At 42.8% G+C, this 19143-nt stretch overlaps 1 protein-coding gene across 2 annotated transcripts; it reads right to left on the bottom strand.

The window, feature by feature from the left end:
• Positions 1–5746: 5746 nt before the first annotated feature.
• On the bottom strand, positions 5747–19004 carry LOC308142633 (phospholipid phosphatase 2-like). Of its 2 annotated transcripts, none has more exons than XM_080513142.1 (6): positions 18785–19004; positions 8289–8440; positions 7901–8163; positions 7150–7207; positions 6335–6511; positions 5747–5938 (listed from the first exon to the last, which is right to left on the bottom strand). In XM_080513142.1, exons 1-6 carry the CDS (start codon positions 18843–18845, stop codon positions 5789–5791), a joined length of 861 nt encoding a protein of 286 aa, XP_080369268.1. In that variant the 5' UTR covers positions 18846–19004; the 3' UTR covers positions 5747–5788. The 2 variants fall into 2 exon arrangements, with proteins under 2 accessions (XP_080369268.1, XP_080369267.1); XM_080513141.1 differs by having other exon boundaries at positions 18789–18905.
• Positions 19005–19143: the final 139 nt, after the last annotated feature.

Here is a 19143-nt window from a genome sequence, read left to right as displayed (position 1 = left end):
TGCAGGCAAGGCGAGGGGGTGGGGGGGTGGGGGTGGGGGATATGGAGTCATTAGTGTCAAGAGAAAGAAAGCTTAAACTGTAACCGTAGATGGAGATTGATGTAAGTCTGGCTGCCTGTCTGCTGTGTGTCGGAGAGTAACTGCAGGGATGACGATGACGAGCAAAGAGGAAAGAGCTTAAACTTCCGATGTTCAGAGGATGAAACTCCTGGATGGCTGAGCGTTATTTGTTCATATTATTTAGTGGTAATCGACTCTGTTCAGGCTTCTAGACTTAGATGCTTTTTTTTTTTTTGTTTGTTTGGGGTTTTTTGGTTTTTTTTTCTTTTTAGTGCAAGCCATTCTAAGGCTTCACCAAGATAAATCATTTCTTGCTGAGGACAAACCCTAGCAGCCTTCTCCTGGATCTGCCTGTACTTTTGCTTTTGTTTTGTTGTTTTTTTAAAGCAGATCTGTCTGCAGCGTCTCTCCATGTCCTCTCTAGACCCCTTGATTGTTTCTGCTGCTGTCTGTGAGCCACAATTAGCAGCTTTATCAACATCTCCTGTAAATTTTCTGCTCCAGTAATCGTGTGCAAAAACCACCGCCGCCTTTTTCTTTTCTTTTCTTTTCTTTTTTTTTTCATTGAAAAATCTAGACTGAAGCTGTTAGATAAGCAACACCATTGAACAATGCTCTCGAGCCAAACTAAAGCTTGATCTGCTGTTAAGTGTAATGTTTTTTTTTAAAAGGGAAATTTCACTTAACGGGTGCATTCAAGGCTTTCAAACATAAACCACCTTATCTTATCACTGTTTTCGTGTTTTTGTAAGACCAACCAATGGATGCGTTACCCAAGCTGCGTACCTCAGTCCCAGAACCATGGGAGTTTATTCCATTACAAAATCTAGTATGTACAGACGCTAAGATGCCCAGTTTAGAGGTCGTTATTGTTTCGTAGGCCTAGCTCTTGCTGCTGTGCGCGCTGCATGGGACGGACCATGACAAGAAGTAAAGCTCTGAAAAAGAAAAAAGAAGAAAAAAAAAAAAACTATTTTATTTTTGACATGTTGTTTTTGTGAAGTGAAACAGGCTATAATTAGACTTTTAAAAAAAGGTGTCTGTGTTTTTGAGTGAATGTGACTGGAAAGAAGAAAATATTTGTTTAATTTAACTTTGTTTTTTTCCTTTAAGCACCTTTTTTGTATTCTCCTCATCCACCAGCTCCTGTCCTTTCATCCCACGCTGGTCCCACTCCTTAACATGACTTGAACAGGATCTTATTTTCACAACGGGAAGGGTTGGGGTTCGGGGGTGGGGGGGGGGGTTTGTGACGGACAGACAGATAAGTACCCGTGTAGGTGAGCAGAGATCTTTAGTTCATTATTGAGACGGTTTCAGGCGCCCGCCATTTCCTGTCTTGGTAGATTCACACGTGACTACGAAGTGGGTTGCTCAAGCTCTGGAAGCGTCAGTTCAAACACCACATAGCGGCATAGTAAACTAAATGGATGTTCGGTGGACACTATTAAATCAATCCTCACCTTCAAGGTCCAGCTCAATGATGTTTTATCCCACTAGTGACTTACGTCGTATCGTGGAACAGTAGTGTTAAAAATGAGTTTCAATCAGAGCAGCCAGTCACAGCTGAGGTTGAGCCAGCAGGGGGCAGCAGTGCGTTTTTTGGGGTTTTTTTTTACTCCTCAATAGCACAAACTGAACATGGACATACACACAAAGCATTTAACCCTTTACAGCACACACACTCAAATGTGTGTCACTGTAACATTGTGACCATAAACTTTAATACTTTAATGTCAGGATAAAGATGCGTTACTATTACATGCCAATCATAGAATAAAATATCGTGGCACATAACTGTCAATCAGACATTTTCCATTAAAGGCACATTATCCAATACTACTATCCTACAATTAGTGGATTGGTTATGAACAGAAGTACACAAAATATTAAATAGTAGACTTATTGGGGCGTTTGAAACTAAATACTTGCAGTAGTGCATCTGTTCAATCAGCACTCAATCATTAGCATAACTATTTTTCTAATGTTTACAGTTGTTAGTTTAGAGGAAAGGTTTGACACAGAAGGACAATATAGATGGTCTCAACCGCAGCTCCAGATTTCCACGATGCCTGCCGACAGCAGCTTTGACTCACTTTTGCTTCCAGAGCTTTGACAACCCACCTTCGAGACACCTTGGAAACCGGAGCTTAAAAAAAAGAAAGGAAAAAAAAAAAAAGAAACCCTCCCTTCTGTAGTTTAACTTGAAAAGCACTTAAGTTGTGGTTCAGTGCTCTTTTTGTTTTTCTTCTTCTCGTCTGTGCTGGTGCCGGAGAGCCGACAGGTTTTCCTCCCAGGAGGCCTGACTTTCTGATACGGAGTGCGAGAACAGATCAGTTTGCACTCTTTATAATGACGTCAGCCTCCGCAGAAAACCTCCCCCGGTAAAGCTCAGACACGTGAATGGTATGTGTGTTTGTTTTGCTGTGAAGGGCCAATTTGTATACATATGAATATATCAATATACATATTTTTTAAAGCATTTTTGTATGTTTCAAAGCTGCTTTTTAACGTGTGTGTATCATGGAAGACTTTGGTGTTGTATGTGTGCATTACCAGCCTACAGTACGAGAGGCACAATGTTGTATACCATGTCGTTTTTCCTTCGTCCCCCCCATTCATTCTCTCAGTAGGCTGAAACACTTAACTTTTGTTTTCTAGGTTTGTAAATGTTTTTTTTTTTTTTTTTTTTTTGTGCAAACAAAAAAAAAACAAAAAACAGTTAAACATGTTTACGAACACGGTCTCATTTTAAATTACCTGGGGCAAAAATAAAAAAAAATAAAAAACAACAAAATGTATAAAAAAAAACACACACAACAAAATGTAAACAAGCAACTGTGTAATCAAATGAGAATGAATCAAACTTTTAGCAGTAAGGAAGCTTCTCTGGTGCCTTACAAATAAAAGATGTGATTGAGAGTGTCCATCTGTGTTTTGTTTTTGTTTTTTGTTTTTTAAAGATTACACTGAATGAACTGTTCCAGAATCTCACTAGGTCAACTTATCAAACTTATGTTTTCTTTGAATCACTCAAAACACTGAGCGCTCACTGGTCTTGTAGTATCCGGGTTAATGGACACTTCAGAAGTCCGTCCTGAGAAGAAAAAGATCGGTTATTACTTTGGTTCGGCAAATGCTGACAGCGGCTCGGTCTTCCAAGGTGGTCAAGCGTGTCGAAATCACTTCCAGCTCCCACCTCTCGTTGAAGCACGGCCTCGGAGGATGCAACAATCTCGAGCAGAAACATCTGGTGCGTCAGTTCACTCCTCTGCAGCTCGATGGGATGAGGTTTGTTGTTTCAGACAGATACGAGTGTTTAGGGGAGTGACGGGTTCAAATTCCCTCCCTCCTTTGTCACATCCGTCAGGATGAGGTGTCTTGCGTCAAACTGAAAGCTGCTCGATTTGGAACCGGGGTGGACAAGTTTGGCTGAGGGCCTTAGGTTCTGAGAACTGGGCCAAAAAAACCCAAAAGGATTGCATGGTTTTGATGAGCCCAGAATCTCTGAGTATCTTGCTGTACCTTTTGACTTTAGTAAATATGAAAAGCACGTTAAAGGTGCAAAATCTCTTCATCCTGCATCTGCCACTATATTCTCAAGGGTCACGATTGGAAGATGTGCCGACGAACACCGTGAATGCGTCACAAGATTCAAACCTTGAGTTTCCGTTTCAAAGTATCCAAGTTTCAAGTTTCACATGTAGAGATTAAAGCATACATGGAAAGTGAAAGGACGGATCATCCTCCTGCGATAACGCTCGTAAAACAGTCGTGACGTGGCTCCACAGCCCCATTCCTCTGGCGGTGAGGAATCCCACAACCGTCAGCTGGCAGGCTCAGACATGAACCCTGCGTCAGTGTGTTCGCTCTTTTCAGGAGGAGCACACAAGACGCTCGATGAAAACAAAGAAAGTCGAGAGTATTCCCCTCCTCACTGGACGTCACCGTCAATACCGCTTCTGCATTTTTTTGTCTCGTTGCTATAAGGAACCCAGACGTTGCTTAAAACACGTACAGAGCAGCAGGTAGGGCAATAATGTGCCTATATACAGAATATATTTATGTAAATATAAAGGCCAAAAAAGCACCTCTAAGCAGATTATATACGTCATTAAAGAGACTATACGATGGTGCATGAACAGCTAATTCTTAAATGCTGTTAAACTGTTATTAAGTAGCATGTAAACAGACTATGTCGTGGGAATGAAGTATATATAAGGAGCCTATAAACATTCCATAAAGTGCCTATAAAAAGCACTGTGAATGTGTGCATGAATGGGTGAATGTGACCAACATTGTAAAGCACTTTAGGGGCTGGTAAATCAATGGAAAAATCGTCATACAATGTGAACTCCATATACCATTAAAAAGTGCTTCTGCATAGTGTCTAAAGTGTTGAAGTAAGCACACACAGACAAAAGAGAGCTGCTGGCTAGTGTTTATGAAGAACCTACAGAAAATACAAAAGCCGAGGGAAAGTTATGATTACATTATGTACAGTTTGACAATAGGCGACACACTTTGTTATGAGGGGGGGGGAAGGAAGAGGTTCAGGAAGGTGTATCTACTCGTTTTCAGACTTGAAATGCTGTTTCCCCTTCAAAACAATAATAAAAAAAAATAAAATAAAAACATGAAGTTGGTGGGACACATGTGACCCGACGACATCCCCGCCTCTCTTTTTTTTTTGTCCCCCACCCCCATCAGCTGTAAATCCTAATGAAGTCACAGAAAATAAGTGGTAATACATTCTTACAAAGCTATACAATTTATTAGATAAAAGTAATTATAAACAGATAATAAAAAGGTTAGCTTTATACATGGTCACATACATATACTATATGGCAGTGAAAGCAGTCCATCGTTACACTTGCACATCCTCCGAAGACGGGAAGAACGTGGAGATGCCTGCAGACACCGAAACGACTCCGTCACGGACAGGCGGGATAAATCGAGCTCCAGTGTAGATAACATGGCAACAGTCCTATCTGACTAATGACGTGGAAAACATTCAGCCTCCGAGAGGATTGTCACACCTCTCAAGGACAGAAAAATGTTTAAAAAAAAATAAAAAATAAAAGAATTAAAAGATCGTCAGTCACTTTTTCGCTTCAGCTCACAGCATAAATCATCTCCCACAAATCTGAAATATTTCACTTTGTCAGACGTGATGGACTTAAAAAAAAAAACTATATTTAAAATAATATATATCTATATAAAACCATTGCACAGTGTTGCACAACCCCCCCTCACCAAAAGATAAAAACACACACACACACACACACACACACACACACACACACACACACACACACACACACACACACACACACACACACACACACACACACACACACACACACACACACACACACACACACACACACACACACACACACACACACACACACACACACACACACACACACACCACGAATCAATCAGACACATTTTAAACACACACACACCCCCAGATTGAAAAGATGGAGCTTTTGTTCCAACAGGTTTCAACGACACCAATTTCAGAGCTGTAAGCGTGTCGCCCCAGTTTCTGTTTGTTTTGCTTTCTGTACATGTGCTCTTGTAACAAAGCTGTGTGTGTGTGTGTGTGTGTGTGTGTGTGTGTGTGTGTGTGTGTGTGTGTGTGTGGGGGGGGGGGGGGGGGGGGGGGGGGGGTCCTGGTTAGTAAGAGCAGCTGTGAGCGTGTGCAGCTCGCCGGACCCCCTCATACGGGTCCGGAGCAGTTGTAGTGGTTCCCGTGTTGCGAGTCCGGTGGCTGCGGACTCGGTTTGCGCTCCAGGCGCTCGGTCTCGGCGGCATCCGGCCGCGCGCAGCGGGGGGGCCGCTGCTTGAAGAAGTCGGACACATAGCGGACCTGAAAGGAAGACGGGGCGACGATGACCAAGCAGAGTACTGGAAATTTCTTTGGATTATAAACACGCGCAGCCTTGGGGCATTAGCATAGTCCACTTTAAAAATCAATCAGCCTTGACCTTCGAGACATTTCTACTTCAAATACTTCATGTATCCTGGACTTAACTCCCATTCAGTAAACGTGATGCTGAGGACTTTAAAATCATGAGAAACCCTTATAATCTCCCATTTAATTAAAATTTCAGGAAAACCCTCCAGTATTGTTACCCTGTGGTAGAAGTAAAGGCTCATAATGGACTCAATGGCATCTTCAAAGTTGACTTCATCCTCCAGGATGAACATTTGAAAGTGGTTCCATGTTTTAAAAAAAAAGGATATTCAGTGTATTTACACTCACATTGAGCACGGCGATGAGAGCCCCCTGCAGCAGGCCCACCAGCACGTCAGTGGGGTGGTGCTTAAAGTCGGAAACGCGCGTGTATCCCACATATAAAGAGAAGGCCACCAGGAAGAACTGGATGGTGGGTCGGACCAGTCTGGTCCACTTCCCCTGCATCCTGGCCTGGACGTAGAGCTGCGCAGCACAAAGACACCGCCTTCAAAAATCACTTCACGGCTGACCTGTGAACTGGAATCATGTGAATTAATGCAGTAAGTAATTTCCCAAACAATATGTACGATGATTTATGCTTTTTTTTATATATATATAAATGGTTAAATCTGCAAGCTTTAGTAATAAAAAAAAAAAAAAAAAAAAAGATGACATGACACAAACTTGTCTTCATACAAAACTATTCTGACTTCTGCGATAATATCAAAGCAATAGTTGCGTCAGCAGCTCGTCTGTCACATCTAAAATCCCGAACAGGGATTAAACCATTAAATGAGTCACCTTCCGCCCATTGTAGCGTGTGTAGTATTTCAACAATGGTGTTTTTAAAGCGGAACCCTGCGTCCGTGTCGACCACCTTCTTCTGTTTTGGCTCGCTTGTGTATGTTTTAGGTAAACAGTCATTTCATGGTCACACGAAGTCTCACGTAATGACACACAGACAGACAGACAGACAGACACACAGACAGACAGACAGACAGACAGACAGACAGACAGACAGACAGACAGACAGACAGACAGACAGACAGACAGACAGACAGACAGACAGACAGACAGACAGACAGACAGACAGACAGACAGACAGACAGACAGACACTCACCGAGAGAAAGAGCATGCAGTACATCCCGAAGGACGAGTGGCCGGAGTAAAACGATAACCTGTGGAACAGAAGGTAACATGAGACATTTTACACTCTGGATTGACATAAGAGATCATGAATGAGGCCTGAGAGTTTGATATTTGGGTCATTAATTGTTTTTCACTACAGAGATTTTATGTGATGTCTTCAGTCATAAAAAACACGTGCATCGTGTCAATAACAAAATGTTCATTCATCCGATTTCATTCTTCTGGAGCATATCTCTGTATACCAGAGATTTTGGAGTGTTGAATGTGAGCTAGAATAAAGTTGCAATAGAGCAATAGTCTTGGTGGTAAAAGCCTCAACAAATCAGTTTTTCTTAGTTCTGAAATAGAACAACCATAAAAGTACATAAACATTTTTTTTTACTTTTTTAAGATGTAGTTGAATGACAACCTGAGTTACAATCGTATATAATGTGCATTCAAGGTATATTTGACATTAATGTTTTGCAGGTTTTCACTTGCAGCATGTTCAAAGCAAACAAAAGCTGTAAACAAGTGTACCAACAACGAACACCCAAAAATGACTTGGGTTTTGATTTCTTTTCGTTGAACACACATTTTCTGGCCAATCGGACCAAACCAAACACTTACTGCTAACAACTGCTGACTCGAATATTTATCTTTATGTGGCTCCCGTTATAAAAAGTGTGGCTACGCCTTCCCGCCACAGTGCTATACTGCCACACGGCGTCGATGGCCTTCACCTGGATTCCGTCACATTGCGCAGGTTTCCGGTGCAGTTGATCTGCGGCATGTATCCGTTGCACGTGACCGGCGCGCACACCGACAGGAAGTTGGGACGCGGGCGGCCGATGGTGAACTTGGCCAGGTCGGTCAGCGACTGGCTGACGGCCGCACCGAACAGGAAGGTGCCCACCACCTTGTAGAGGGCGGCGAGGTACTGGTTGAAATGGGAGTTGGAGTGCAGACGGTTGGTGTGCACCAGGTAGGCCTCTCCGGTGGTGATCTGTGAGGAGGAGGAAATGTGAGAGGCGCTTCGGTGAATAACAAAAGGCACCCTCGTGAGACGCGTTCACCGGATGATGGCGGAGCTCCTATGGGCTCAGACACACACAAGACACCGGGACTCACAATGACGATGGAGCACGTGATGGTGACTGCAGCCATGCTCCCGTGGGAGATGGTGTCCCTCCTGTAGGGGTAGCTGATGCTCTTGTCGTCGCAGTCGATCCCTCTCTGGTAAGGCCTGAACATCAGCGTGAGGATGGCCGAGGGCAGAGCCGCTGCACAAAGACAGAGACAATATTGGCTTCCGTGATGCATCGACATCCTGCAATCTGCTGCAAGCAACTCGACGATGCACACAGACGAACAAGATGGATGTCAATGCACATCGTGAGAGAATCCGAGTACGTACCAAGTAAAGGTTGAAAGTGATCCTACGTAACAAATCCCTTTATTAACCAATTGTTAATTGTTAACCTCCAGGCTTCCTGTCCCAAGAGGTGTATTAAATGAATTAAATGTCTTTAAATGGGTCATTGGTTGTGTTCAATAACAAAGGTTTCTATTTCAAGCTGAAGATGTTGTACTAGAAAGAGGCTTTCTCCATTTGAAACAGAATAGACGAGTTATTTCAAGCGTCCCAGGTTAACATTACGGTTGTAGTGAGTGGCAGCGGGAGCAGAACGCTCAGGAAACAGCTAAAAACACACGGCCAGACTGCGTCCAGTGAATGAATCCGTCATCAGCAGAGGCGGCTTAATCTCCACGGCTCACACTCTCGCTACAGAGGAACCGCCTGTCGCAATGGAAATGCGCAGAACGTGACAGCCGTGACCTTTGACATTGTGGAGGAGGGGGGGGGTCACGGTTTATAGAGCCGGGGGCCTGGGAGCTGAGGTCTGGACGAGGACACACACCCACACAAGCACCTGTCGGAACCTCAACAGCCTTTTAACAGGCAGACATCTTAAGAAAAACACATTTCATGGGACTATAATGTGAGGCGGATTGCGTCTGCCTTTCTGTGACGGACGGAAGGTTTGGCCTCGGCGGCTTTTGGCCTGTGCAAAACAAAAGAAGAGCGAAGGCGCAGCAGCCAGAGGACATAAAGCTGTCTCCTAAATCTCTGCCGGACAATAGTCCCAACTTGCCGGACTCATGTCACAAACTTTCGCTCTGTGACCTTTGAATTGTTTTCCTGTTTTCAGGAACTTCCTGCTGAACCGCTGAAGCTAATAACAGCCAGGGATGGATGGATGGAGTTTGTTTTCCCAAGCAGGAGCTGCCTATTTATTGGGAATCGCCGCAAGAGCTGCTCTTCACCAACAGATTGCTTCCTTCCTGCTATGAGTGTTTCTGCCGACAACAGGATGAAATTAAACCTCATGAAGACACACGAGCACAGACAGAATAAAAAGTTTTAAAAAAAAAACATATTGCACACATGTAATTCAGAAAAGAGTGTTCTTGTGCACACTCAAGCGTCTTATCGGGTGGAAACTTTTACAAGCGGCGTTTCCTCTCCTCTGGTTCCTGCTTCCACACGAGAGAGGGTGAAACGGTCCTACATATTTTAACAGGTTGTTTTTTTTTTTGTTGATGCTGGCATGTGCAGGCAAAATGATATCTCTCCCATTGTGGAATCAACTATTTGTGGACTGTTGATGTAACGGCCACTTACAGCTCATCTTACTGTGATCTACTTGCAAAAACACGAGGTGGAAGGAAACTGGTGCACAAAAAAAGCTCAGGGAAGCTTTAACCCGAAATCAGCTCTGCCACTCGGCCCCCCAAAATGCATGTCCCTTACAAAAGTGGCACAAATGACAAATGATCTTTGCATTTGGTGTCAAATCTATTGGGAAATAATCTACCAAAATCAAATGTTGACCCTTGACCCTGCGGCTCCCTGGGAAGCCCCCACCAGCTCCGTATGGATAGTTAAGGTTAATTATGAGTAGGATGAGTTAAATGCAGAAAAGTCCTTTTCCACGAGGGGATCAAGTAAAGATCAACTCATCACACAGGACAGAAAACTGCAAGACTGATGCATAGGGAAGATAATGCCTAAAAGTACAGGACGAACCTCCAAAATAAACAAAGTACACAACCAGCTTTCCTACTTTCCTACCAAGTCAGTTATTATTCACTTAGCGATTATGTGAAATATCACACGTTTTCCAAAGCATCAAAGGTCAGAAATTTTAAACAAGCCGACCAAATGTTGATTAACGTTAAACTGTTGGTAGTAGGGACAGCTATGGCTGGTCTATGACCAGATTAACTTAAAAAAAAAAAAAACACTCATTTGACAACTCAGAAGACGGTTTTGACTATATTTACAGAGTTCTCATTACTCATCTGTCAGGCATGTAACAAGGACACACACCCTAAAATATGCTAATCAAAAGTACATAGAATGTTTGTTGTTTTCTTAACTCATAGTGTCTGACACACACACACTCACCATCGACTTACTTACAGCAGATTGATGGTGCATTTTTATTACTTTAATATGTAAAGTGCTGCTCCCCCGACCCACCCCCACTGTTTGTACGAAGCTGCACTTTCAGTTTTCTTTCAACTGTCTTTTGAGAACGCCATCAGGAGGAAACGCCCTGCACTTTGTCACCGTTGCGGCACTTTTGAGATCCCAGTCTGAGGAGGACCTGCAGTCAGCCTGGTGTGATACTCATCTCCATGTCTGAACAAGTGCCACTAATGATCCTTGATGACAAAGTTTCCTCATTAGAGGAAATGTATTTCCATGAGAAGGAAGCCCCCCCCCCACCACCACCACCACCACCCCTCTGCACATCCCCGCCTTCATTATTCCAGCAGGTCAAGCGTGCTCTCAACTCCCCTTTGAAGTGAAGCCCAACCAGTGTTTGTTCTGCAGGGTGCAAGGATAACATTTAGATAAGAGACTGCTTGTTTGACACAATTCTCCAGTGACTACACACTGCCAGGGTTGGGCAATGGCTTCCAAAAACACACGGCCAAGTTTATTTAGACACAAAATCAGCGAGGAAGTCAACCCCCCCCCCCCACCCCCCCCATTCACATCGTACTCGCATGAAACATCATTTCTGGGAGCTGGGCCTATGGAGAGCTCCTATTATCCGGGCAGTTTTTATCTCCTCTATTATGACAGAAGGCCTGGTATGTTTTTGTAGGCCAGTGCTGGTGGGGCAGGCTCTTCTATCAGAGGCCGAAAAGAAAAAGGGGGGGGGGGGGGGGGTGTTGAACTTGCAACTGAAATATCTCCTAAAACTCTGAAGATCTTTCCTGCTTTCTTCTTCTGGATCAGATCGTTTCTCGCTTCACTTATTGAATCATCTATTCTCCTCTGCGTAACGTGGATTACAACATGTGAAATGTTTGTAGTCGCATGATGTACCCAGAACGGAAAACTTCAAACTCCAAAAAGACTCCCGGTATTGACACAGATCTACTCGTGTCGAGATATTCATATGTCTCATTTCGTGAACTCTCCTCTGCTATGTAATGGATATCACCTCTTTAGTCGGATGACGAGCCGATGAGGAATTTATTAGTCTATTTTATCAAGAGACCGTTTTAATGGACCCGATGCAAGAAGTAGGTTAATCGGCTTCACTTATTTCAGTCTCAAAGTTCTTTATGCTGGATTTTGATCACCAGCAGGACTTCCTTCTCCTGACGGGTGACGTTTTTCTTCCTCATTTTTTCCGCCATTTATTTCACAAGCAGGCGTCGGAGCTGATGTGGCTTTATGTGGGAGAAACGGGATCACAAACTATGTATATCAGCAGGTAAAACGTCGTTTGCTGGGGTCATTTTTCCAGGCATCTCACGAGAGGAACGAGCACCCAGGCGTTGAAAAACAAAAACGACATTCTCTCAAAATTAAACAAGTAAAATCTTGAACAATCATTGAACACCAAACGGATGAGATGTGAACATTATTGCAAATCAAATTTAGATTCCTGTTGAAAGTACATCATACACAAAATGAGTCATAAATATATCTAAAATACCCGTTTGACAAAATCTGAGAACATATTTTAGTAACATGCCTAGAAAAAAAACCCACACTTAACCCACTCTGTAACGACTGGTACAAACACCCTACGACAGCGTTGTTGGTGAATTTATAGAGACAAGTGTTGCTGCGTTGCTAAGCAACTCAATGCACAGCCTTGTGGTTCAAACTGGTATTGCAGGACTGGAAGAACTGCGGCGAATTGATGAGACCAAAAGATATTTATCACAAGAGTTTAGCAGCTTTTGAGCATGACTTTTTAGGAAAATGTTAAATGATTTAACAAGGCCTTTATCACTTTCAAGTACAACAGAGGAAACGCATCAGGTCATGTTGTCCAATTCTGGCATTTTAAAAGCAAACAATGTAATAATGGCTTTTGAGAAGTTGTATGTGAAAGAGACAGAGTCACACAAACTTTCTGCTGACTTTGTATTCAGTACCGAAATGTTCACCGGACAGATACATTTAAAAAAAGGAAGAAGAGAAAGTATTATTTTACGCTTTCATAATCTCCTGTTAGAACGCAGCACCGATTCCACTTTAGAGAAAATAAACATCACGGAATTTGGGATCAGACACAAGTATAACTTCCCCTTAACCTTTGACCCTGCGGGAAGGGGGAAGTGTTCCTGTTATTGAGAGCTCAAGATGAGCACACACACACGCTATAAGCTGGAGACGGAAGCAGAAACATGTGACAGTGATGTGCGAGCGTCTGTTTGAAGGCTGCGTGTTTGAGTCTCAACAGACGACTGTGAGATCTGAGCGACCGGGCGGTTTGTTGGCTAACAGGGGTTTGTTACTGGCGCTTCACATGGCAGCAGGGTGGGTCTAAATAAAACTATACATTGATATAGTCAACCGGTTCAAAATCCTGTCACTGGTTGATTTTTGGAGACTTTGGGGTTTCTTATCTATGCTGCATCCCCCCCACCCCCCACCCCCCACAAAAAAAAAAAAAGACCTCAGAAACAACGGCCTGAAGTTTCACATGTTTGTATCCAGTTTGTCTATAACAGTCATCATTGTTCAGGACAGTTACTCTTTGACTTCCAAACGACGTGCATCATTTCCTGCGAGGTCGGGGATTTTTCCTGGGAAAGTCCACCACAACACTGAGAAAAAGCTTTGTTGCAAAACTACACGAGGGGGCGGATCCATCAGTAACTTCATAGGCGAGTTGCATTTGCCTCGATTTTGTGAGTATAGTCTTTTTTTTTTTCTGTCGTTGCATTGCAGATTTGATCTGGAGAATTCCTTCACGGTAGCATAAATGTTTGACGCTCTAGTGAGGTTAAAAATAATCAAAAAAATCAATCGATCATGTTTTGGAGATAAACATATCACGCGATTTAAAGCCACAATGAAGTGAAATCAGATATGGCTGCGAGCGGATTTCCTTTTGTGTCTGACATGTAATCATAAACAATGTCTTTACAACAAACACTCTTGGATCTGAAGGGGGCAGAAAAATTAACTTACCACCTACATTCACCTTTTTTTTTTTTAACCCCCATTTCCTCAAGGGAGTTCTGCAAGTCAGTTTCTTGTGATCTATGAAATATCAAGGAAAGTAACCAACTTTGTTTTTGTCACCTTGAGAAAACAAACGACTTTCTCCATCTTTGTGCAAACATGCATCTATAGGCACCAATTATTATTTCCTCCATTTCTACTGATGAACAAAACGTTTAATATTCATTATAAATCCCTTCCTCATGTCGAAAAAACACTCGATAAAAGCCATTCAGGTTGGAGAATATCACCTTTCCTTTCCAGTGAAAATCTAGATAATTAGACTCACGTATTCCTCCGGATGTTGTTTTATGTCAAATTAAATAAATATTGCGCGAGAGTTTTACTTTTACTTTTATAAACCCACAAACGTATAAAACAGATCCAGTGCTCAGTCACATGAAACCATCAAAACACAAAGTGAAACTCCTGAAACCGCAAAAGGACAATAAAGTTTCACTGCAAATGGAAAGTTTATGTGAACACACACACACACACATCCCTTTTCACACAGGAATGCCAGAGAGCACAGGTCAACACTTCCCACTTGACTCTGACACATATTTGCAGACGATACTGTGTGTGTGTGTCTATACAATTATAGCATTAAACAATTATTTGCCATATATATTTCAAATGGCATACAAATAATAATAATAATAATAATACTGCAGTTCTCAGTTTATTCCATCATACATACTTGGTCAAGCAAAAATCTAACATTTCATTCAAATTCATTCATGTTGATTACTTTACACTCCAAGCATGAACACAATACAGATGGATGCTTGAGCAAAGTTAAAGAAACTATAAATGATAAGATTCAATGTGTTGCATTTCTTCTCAACTAAACTGTGGTTTGGGTTTGCTGATTCTTGTAAGACCAAGTAGAAGTGGGAGAAAAAAAGAAAAAGAAAAAGCTTCTGGACTGTTTGAAATGATGTTATTTCTCAAGACTTTTTTTTCTTTTCCTTTTCTGCGAATGAGACAAGATAAGACGAAGAGGAGTCGGATGAAGTCACCGCAGCAGCTGGACTCCATCGTGTCGACGGTCCAGCGCTTCAACGTCTCTTAAAGCATCGGGACAAACAACGTTCAATCACGGCATGGAGCCGTTGAGCTTTGTTAGATAAACATGTGGAAACGGAACACTTCCTAAACAAAAGGGTGAGGAATTAAAAGAGGAGTTTGCCCTTTGGAAAATGGGTTCATTCACATTCGGATGAGGAAATGCTTGAATTCCCTTGTTTGCACAGCAAATTAAGAGACAGTCGTCTTAGGGTAGGACTTGTTTTAGGTCTGCGAGTGTGGGGAAGTTGGGGAAAAGCAGGGCCCCGTTCCAGGAAGCGGGTTATGTGAAAATTCAGGAGTAAGTTAACCCTGAAATGAGGGGAAGCGCAAGAGTTTTCGGTTCCAGAAAGAGAGCCGACTTCATAATTTGAGATCACTTATGTCACAAAAGAGTCTTCTACCCAGATTTGAAGTTTTTTTTTTTTTTTAGTGACTGTATTAATTCCTTCCGGAATCGACCCGTGCTTCACGTGAGAGCACATTTGATGCACAGTATTACATTTCTTTTAATAGTAGTTTTCTTTATAACACTGGTAAAGCAACAGTGTGTAGAGCGGCGACAGAATCTCCATCACACTGAAACAAATGACTTTCTTTTGGGGAGTTATATAAATTAAGAAATGCCTATAAATGTGTGTGTAGTATTTTATTAATTTATTGAGTTTTGAGGTACACATCACATTTCAAATGACTCCACTTTCATAAAAATATCTAAACACTGTTAATCTACGAAGTAGGACATTAGCAGAGGATGAGTTTAAACATTGTCACTGGTTTAAATTACTATTTAAAACAAATGCAAAAGCCTACATCAATTCAAATACTAAAATTAACATCAAAATGAGGTACATTCAGAGCATATGTACATATAAGCCTTTTTATTCTGAATGATGTTTATATATTTCATTTTTAACTTCTTCCAAGTCGCCTTCCTCCTGTTGAACTGCACCCAATTGAAATTCAGATTTCACACCTATTTATTATTTCGACCTGTAAATGTTAAATGTTAAGTCAGTGGAGCAATGCTTTCAAACATGTGCGTAGACTCTGGCAGCGACTTCCTCCCAGTCGTCTCCTCTGCTGCTGCAGCGCCGGGACTTTTACAGCAGAATAACTCGGTTTTCGGGTCCGTTGCCATAGTGACTCGTGATCTCGGGGCTCCATTGATGATGGCTTTTCACTGTGGTTGTGCACACGCTTCACTCAAGGTTCAACTCAAAAGGTTGAACTTTGCAAAAGGCACCTGAATGAAAGTGACTTAAGGAAAACTTCAAAGAAAAAGACAAATGCAAATAACCCTTAATCTATGGTGTATTAATAGTTCGATTGAAACGCAACCAAAACATTTCCTCCTGCTTTGTTTTCAACTCGACACCATACTAAATGACTGCTATCACGGTTGCTAGGTGACCAATGACCCTGAATTTAAATTAAACTTCTTTTTTGTGTGTCTGTTCATTTAGATATCTCATCAATTCAATAGTATGAAGCTAAACTTTTAAAAGTCTACAGGAAATAAAGATTTACAGTGTCTGGAGTGGGCATCCACAACAGCAGCATTCACGCCGTCACGAAGGCGGCTGGCGAATCACCAGAAAGCGTCATTCTGGATTCTCTACATGATGAGAGAGGTAGGGAATTTTCATAAAATTACCCCTTTACATCATGCAGTGTGGAGAAGTGGCAGCATATGACCTGAAGAGAAACACGGCACTGGACAATACTATTTGATCAGTCAACAAATATATCTGTCCAGTCAGTAAAGTACTTTGGGTGCAGCAAAATGAAGAAAGGAAGTAATGATGCACAAATAAGATTTGACTTTTCATCGTTTTGCACCAAGAAGCATCAATAAAAACGGCACAATGTTTAATTTGCACTATTATTTTTTTCTCGGTTTCTTTTTACTTAGATGCTGGAAACACGAAAGTAAAGTTCGGTTAGAGGAAGACCCTTTAAGGCAAAACATAATCTACTGTGTGTGAGATAGAGGAAGTGTCTTTCTAGTAAGTTTCAGTAAGAAATAATGGCAGGATGAAGGTTCGACTGCAGAGAGGAAGAGGGAGGAATAAAACACTGGGCAGATTAGTTACAATGTGGACATTCAGCACATTCCTGCAGCATCTCGCCCACAGTCACACAATTACAGTCTTTGGTAGGTGATAAGAGATCAAACCTGATGCTACTTCACTCACTCACACTGACCGGCAGGTGACGATTAGAAAAAATAAAGTGAAGTTGTCAAATATTTCCATATTTAACCAGACTGTCCCGTTTTAGTAAAGCTTCTGAGATTGAGTGTATACGCACGTCTCATCAGGGAGAACAAAAGTATGGCAAACATCCATGGCAATTTATGCAAATACTGGTGGAACTACTGCACGAACACACATTTCCCCACATTCAGAACGTCAACTTAAAAACCAATATAGAAAATACTCATGACTGATTTGCACAAGCCTCACTTTCACAACCTGAAAGGATTCGTCAGTAAACTTGTAAGATTTACTTCACGATGATGTGTCATCCCCAATTCCAGCACAGCGTGGGTAAAATGCCGAGTCAGCACTTCGTGGGGGGGGGGGGGTGTTCATTTCCACATGTGTGTTATTCAATGAACCGCTATTTTGTTTCCAATTCATCCATTATCGCCCCACAACAGTGTTTGTCACAAGAAGAAAAGGTCCCCGCCTCATCTTGAGCAAGATATTGGCAGTGGGCTCATTGAGGAGTGTGAAGAACTGTCATTATCATTCCTCTCTCTCACTCACCACATGCATCGACAACTGCTGTGGACACATACATTCATCACACACACAGACGGACACAGATGCCTTCACTCTGCAGCCAGGTTGTGGGTTTAACGCCGCACATTTCTCACCCGGGGTGGGGGTGGGGGGGGGGGGGGGGGGGGGGGGGCAGAGAGTTACCCCAAAGCCAAATATGAACGTTCGGCGTGACGCGCTCTTCTTGACGACTGCGTCACAGAAAAGTGACAAGATGTGACACAAACTGCATGGGAACTTGTGTCTTCTCCAAGAGTGCAGAGCAAGTCGCAACAAGTCCTGTTGTTCTATGCAGAGGACTCAAGACACACACACACACACACACACACACACACACACACACACACACACACACACACACACACACACACACACACACACACACACACACACACACACACACACACACACACACACACACACACACACACACACACACACACACACACACACACACACACACACACACCAAGTTTCCAAAACAGGAATTTAAAGGTTACAAAGAGATATGATTATACAGGCAGATTCCCTGACAGTTATCTTCTGCTCTTCCTCTTAACCTCACTTTAAAAACAGAGGTCATTGGTGGGGGGGGGGGGGGGGGGGGTTACGCAGAGAAAGCACTTGTCCCACAGGGGACTGGACATTTTGAATTAAATGAGCTCAAGTGACAAAGATGCGCACATGCAGCCGAACTGCTCCTGTGGTGAGCTCCAGGCATCAATTCCAACCCGTGAGGCTGATGAATGAGATCCAAACACGCGTTTGTCTGTTTTTTATCTCTGCTGGCATTAATTTCTGGTGAATTTCACAGATCAGCCAGCAGCATTCTTAATCAGAGTTGGGAAAGATTCCCTCTGGCTTGTTTGAACAAGACAAGAGGCCATTGATGACTTGTGAAGTTTAGTCTGAGCTCCACGGGCTAAAAACCAAAAGCTGCTCCTCGTTTTTCTATTGCAAGAGTTTCAAAACACACTGGGAGCGCGTTTCATTTTAATTTACTTGGAATCTCGCGGGGAACACCTGAAGCAACAAGTGGGATTGATTCCACTGGATAAACAAACCAGATGCTTGTTGTACGACACTGCGCAAAACTGCTTCTTTTGAACATCTTTTTCTTTTAAAGTAAATCAGCTACAACTCTAACGTGTTCACGTTTTCAGCCATGTTGCGAGAAGGACGAGGAGGAAGGGAAAACGAGGGGAAGCAGTAAAATAACTCACCTACAAAGACGCAGAGGATATCCACCACGATCAGAATCAGCTTCTTTCCTTGCTCCGTCATGTTTCCTCCGTTTCTCTCGTAAAATACACGGAGTTGTTGTTCAACATAGAAAAAGAGCGCTCGTATTGTCGGGGAAAAACACCTGGTGTGACTTTTGGACCAGGTACTATCAGGACAAATCGACGTTGCAGGCTCTTCCGGCTCCGAGGTGTACCTGCCCTCCTCCTGGTGTCTGTCTTTCTGTCCGTGTGGCGTGTCTGCGCTGCTTGTTGCAGGTGAGCGCGCGCGGCCCTCCCTCTGTCAGTCCTGCCTCTTTTTACGCACGGAAGGGGGGCGCGTCCGCAGGCTCATTGTTGGA

The sequence above is a fragment of the Blennius ocellaris genome, assembly GCF_963422515.1.
Source record: "Blennius ocellaris genome assembly, chromosome: 17".
Taxonomy (NCBI): domain Eukaryota; kingdom Metazoa; phylum Chordata; class Actinopteri; order Blenniiformes; family Blenniidae; genus Blennius; species Blennius ocellaris.
This window is presented reverse-complemented; position numbering and strand designations above follow the sequence as displayed.

What these genes read in the sequence shown, in the direction of transcription:
- LOC308142633 (XM_080513142.1), bottom strand. Translation starts at nt 18,845, where the DNA reads ATGACGGAGCAAGGAAAGAAGCTGATTCTGATCGTGGTGGATATCCTC. An exon ending in TCACGTGCTCCATCGTCATT is followed by an intron (nt 8,164 to 8,288) that starts GTGAGTCCCGGT and finishes TCCTCCTCACAG; the next exon opens with ATCACCACCGGAGAGGCCTA. An exon ending in CTCTCATCGCCGTGCTCAAT is followed by an intron (nt 5,939 to 6,334) that starts GTGAGTGTAAAT and finishes TCTTCCTTTCAG; the next exon opens with GTCCGCTATGTGTCCGACTT.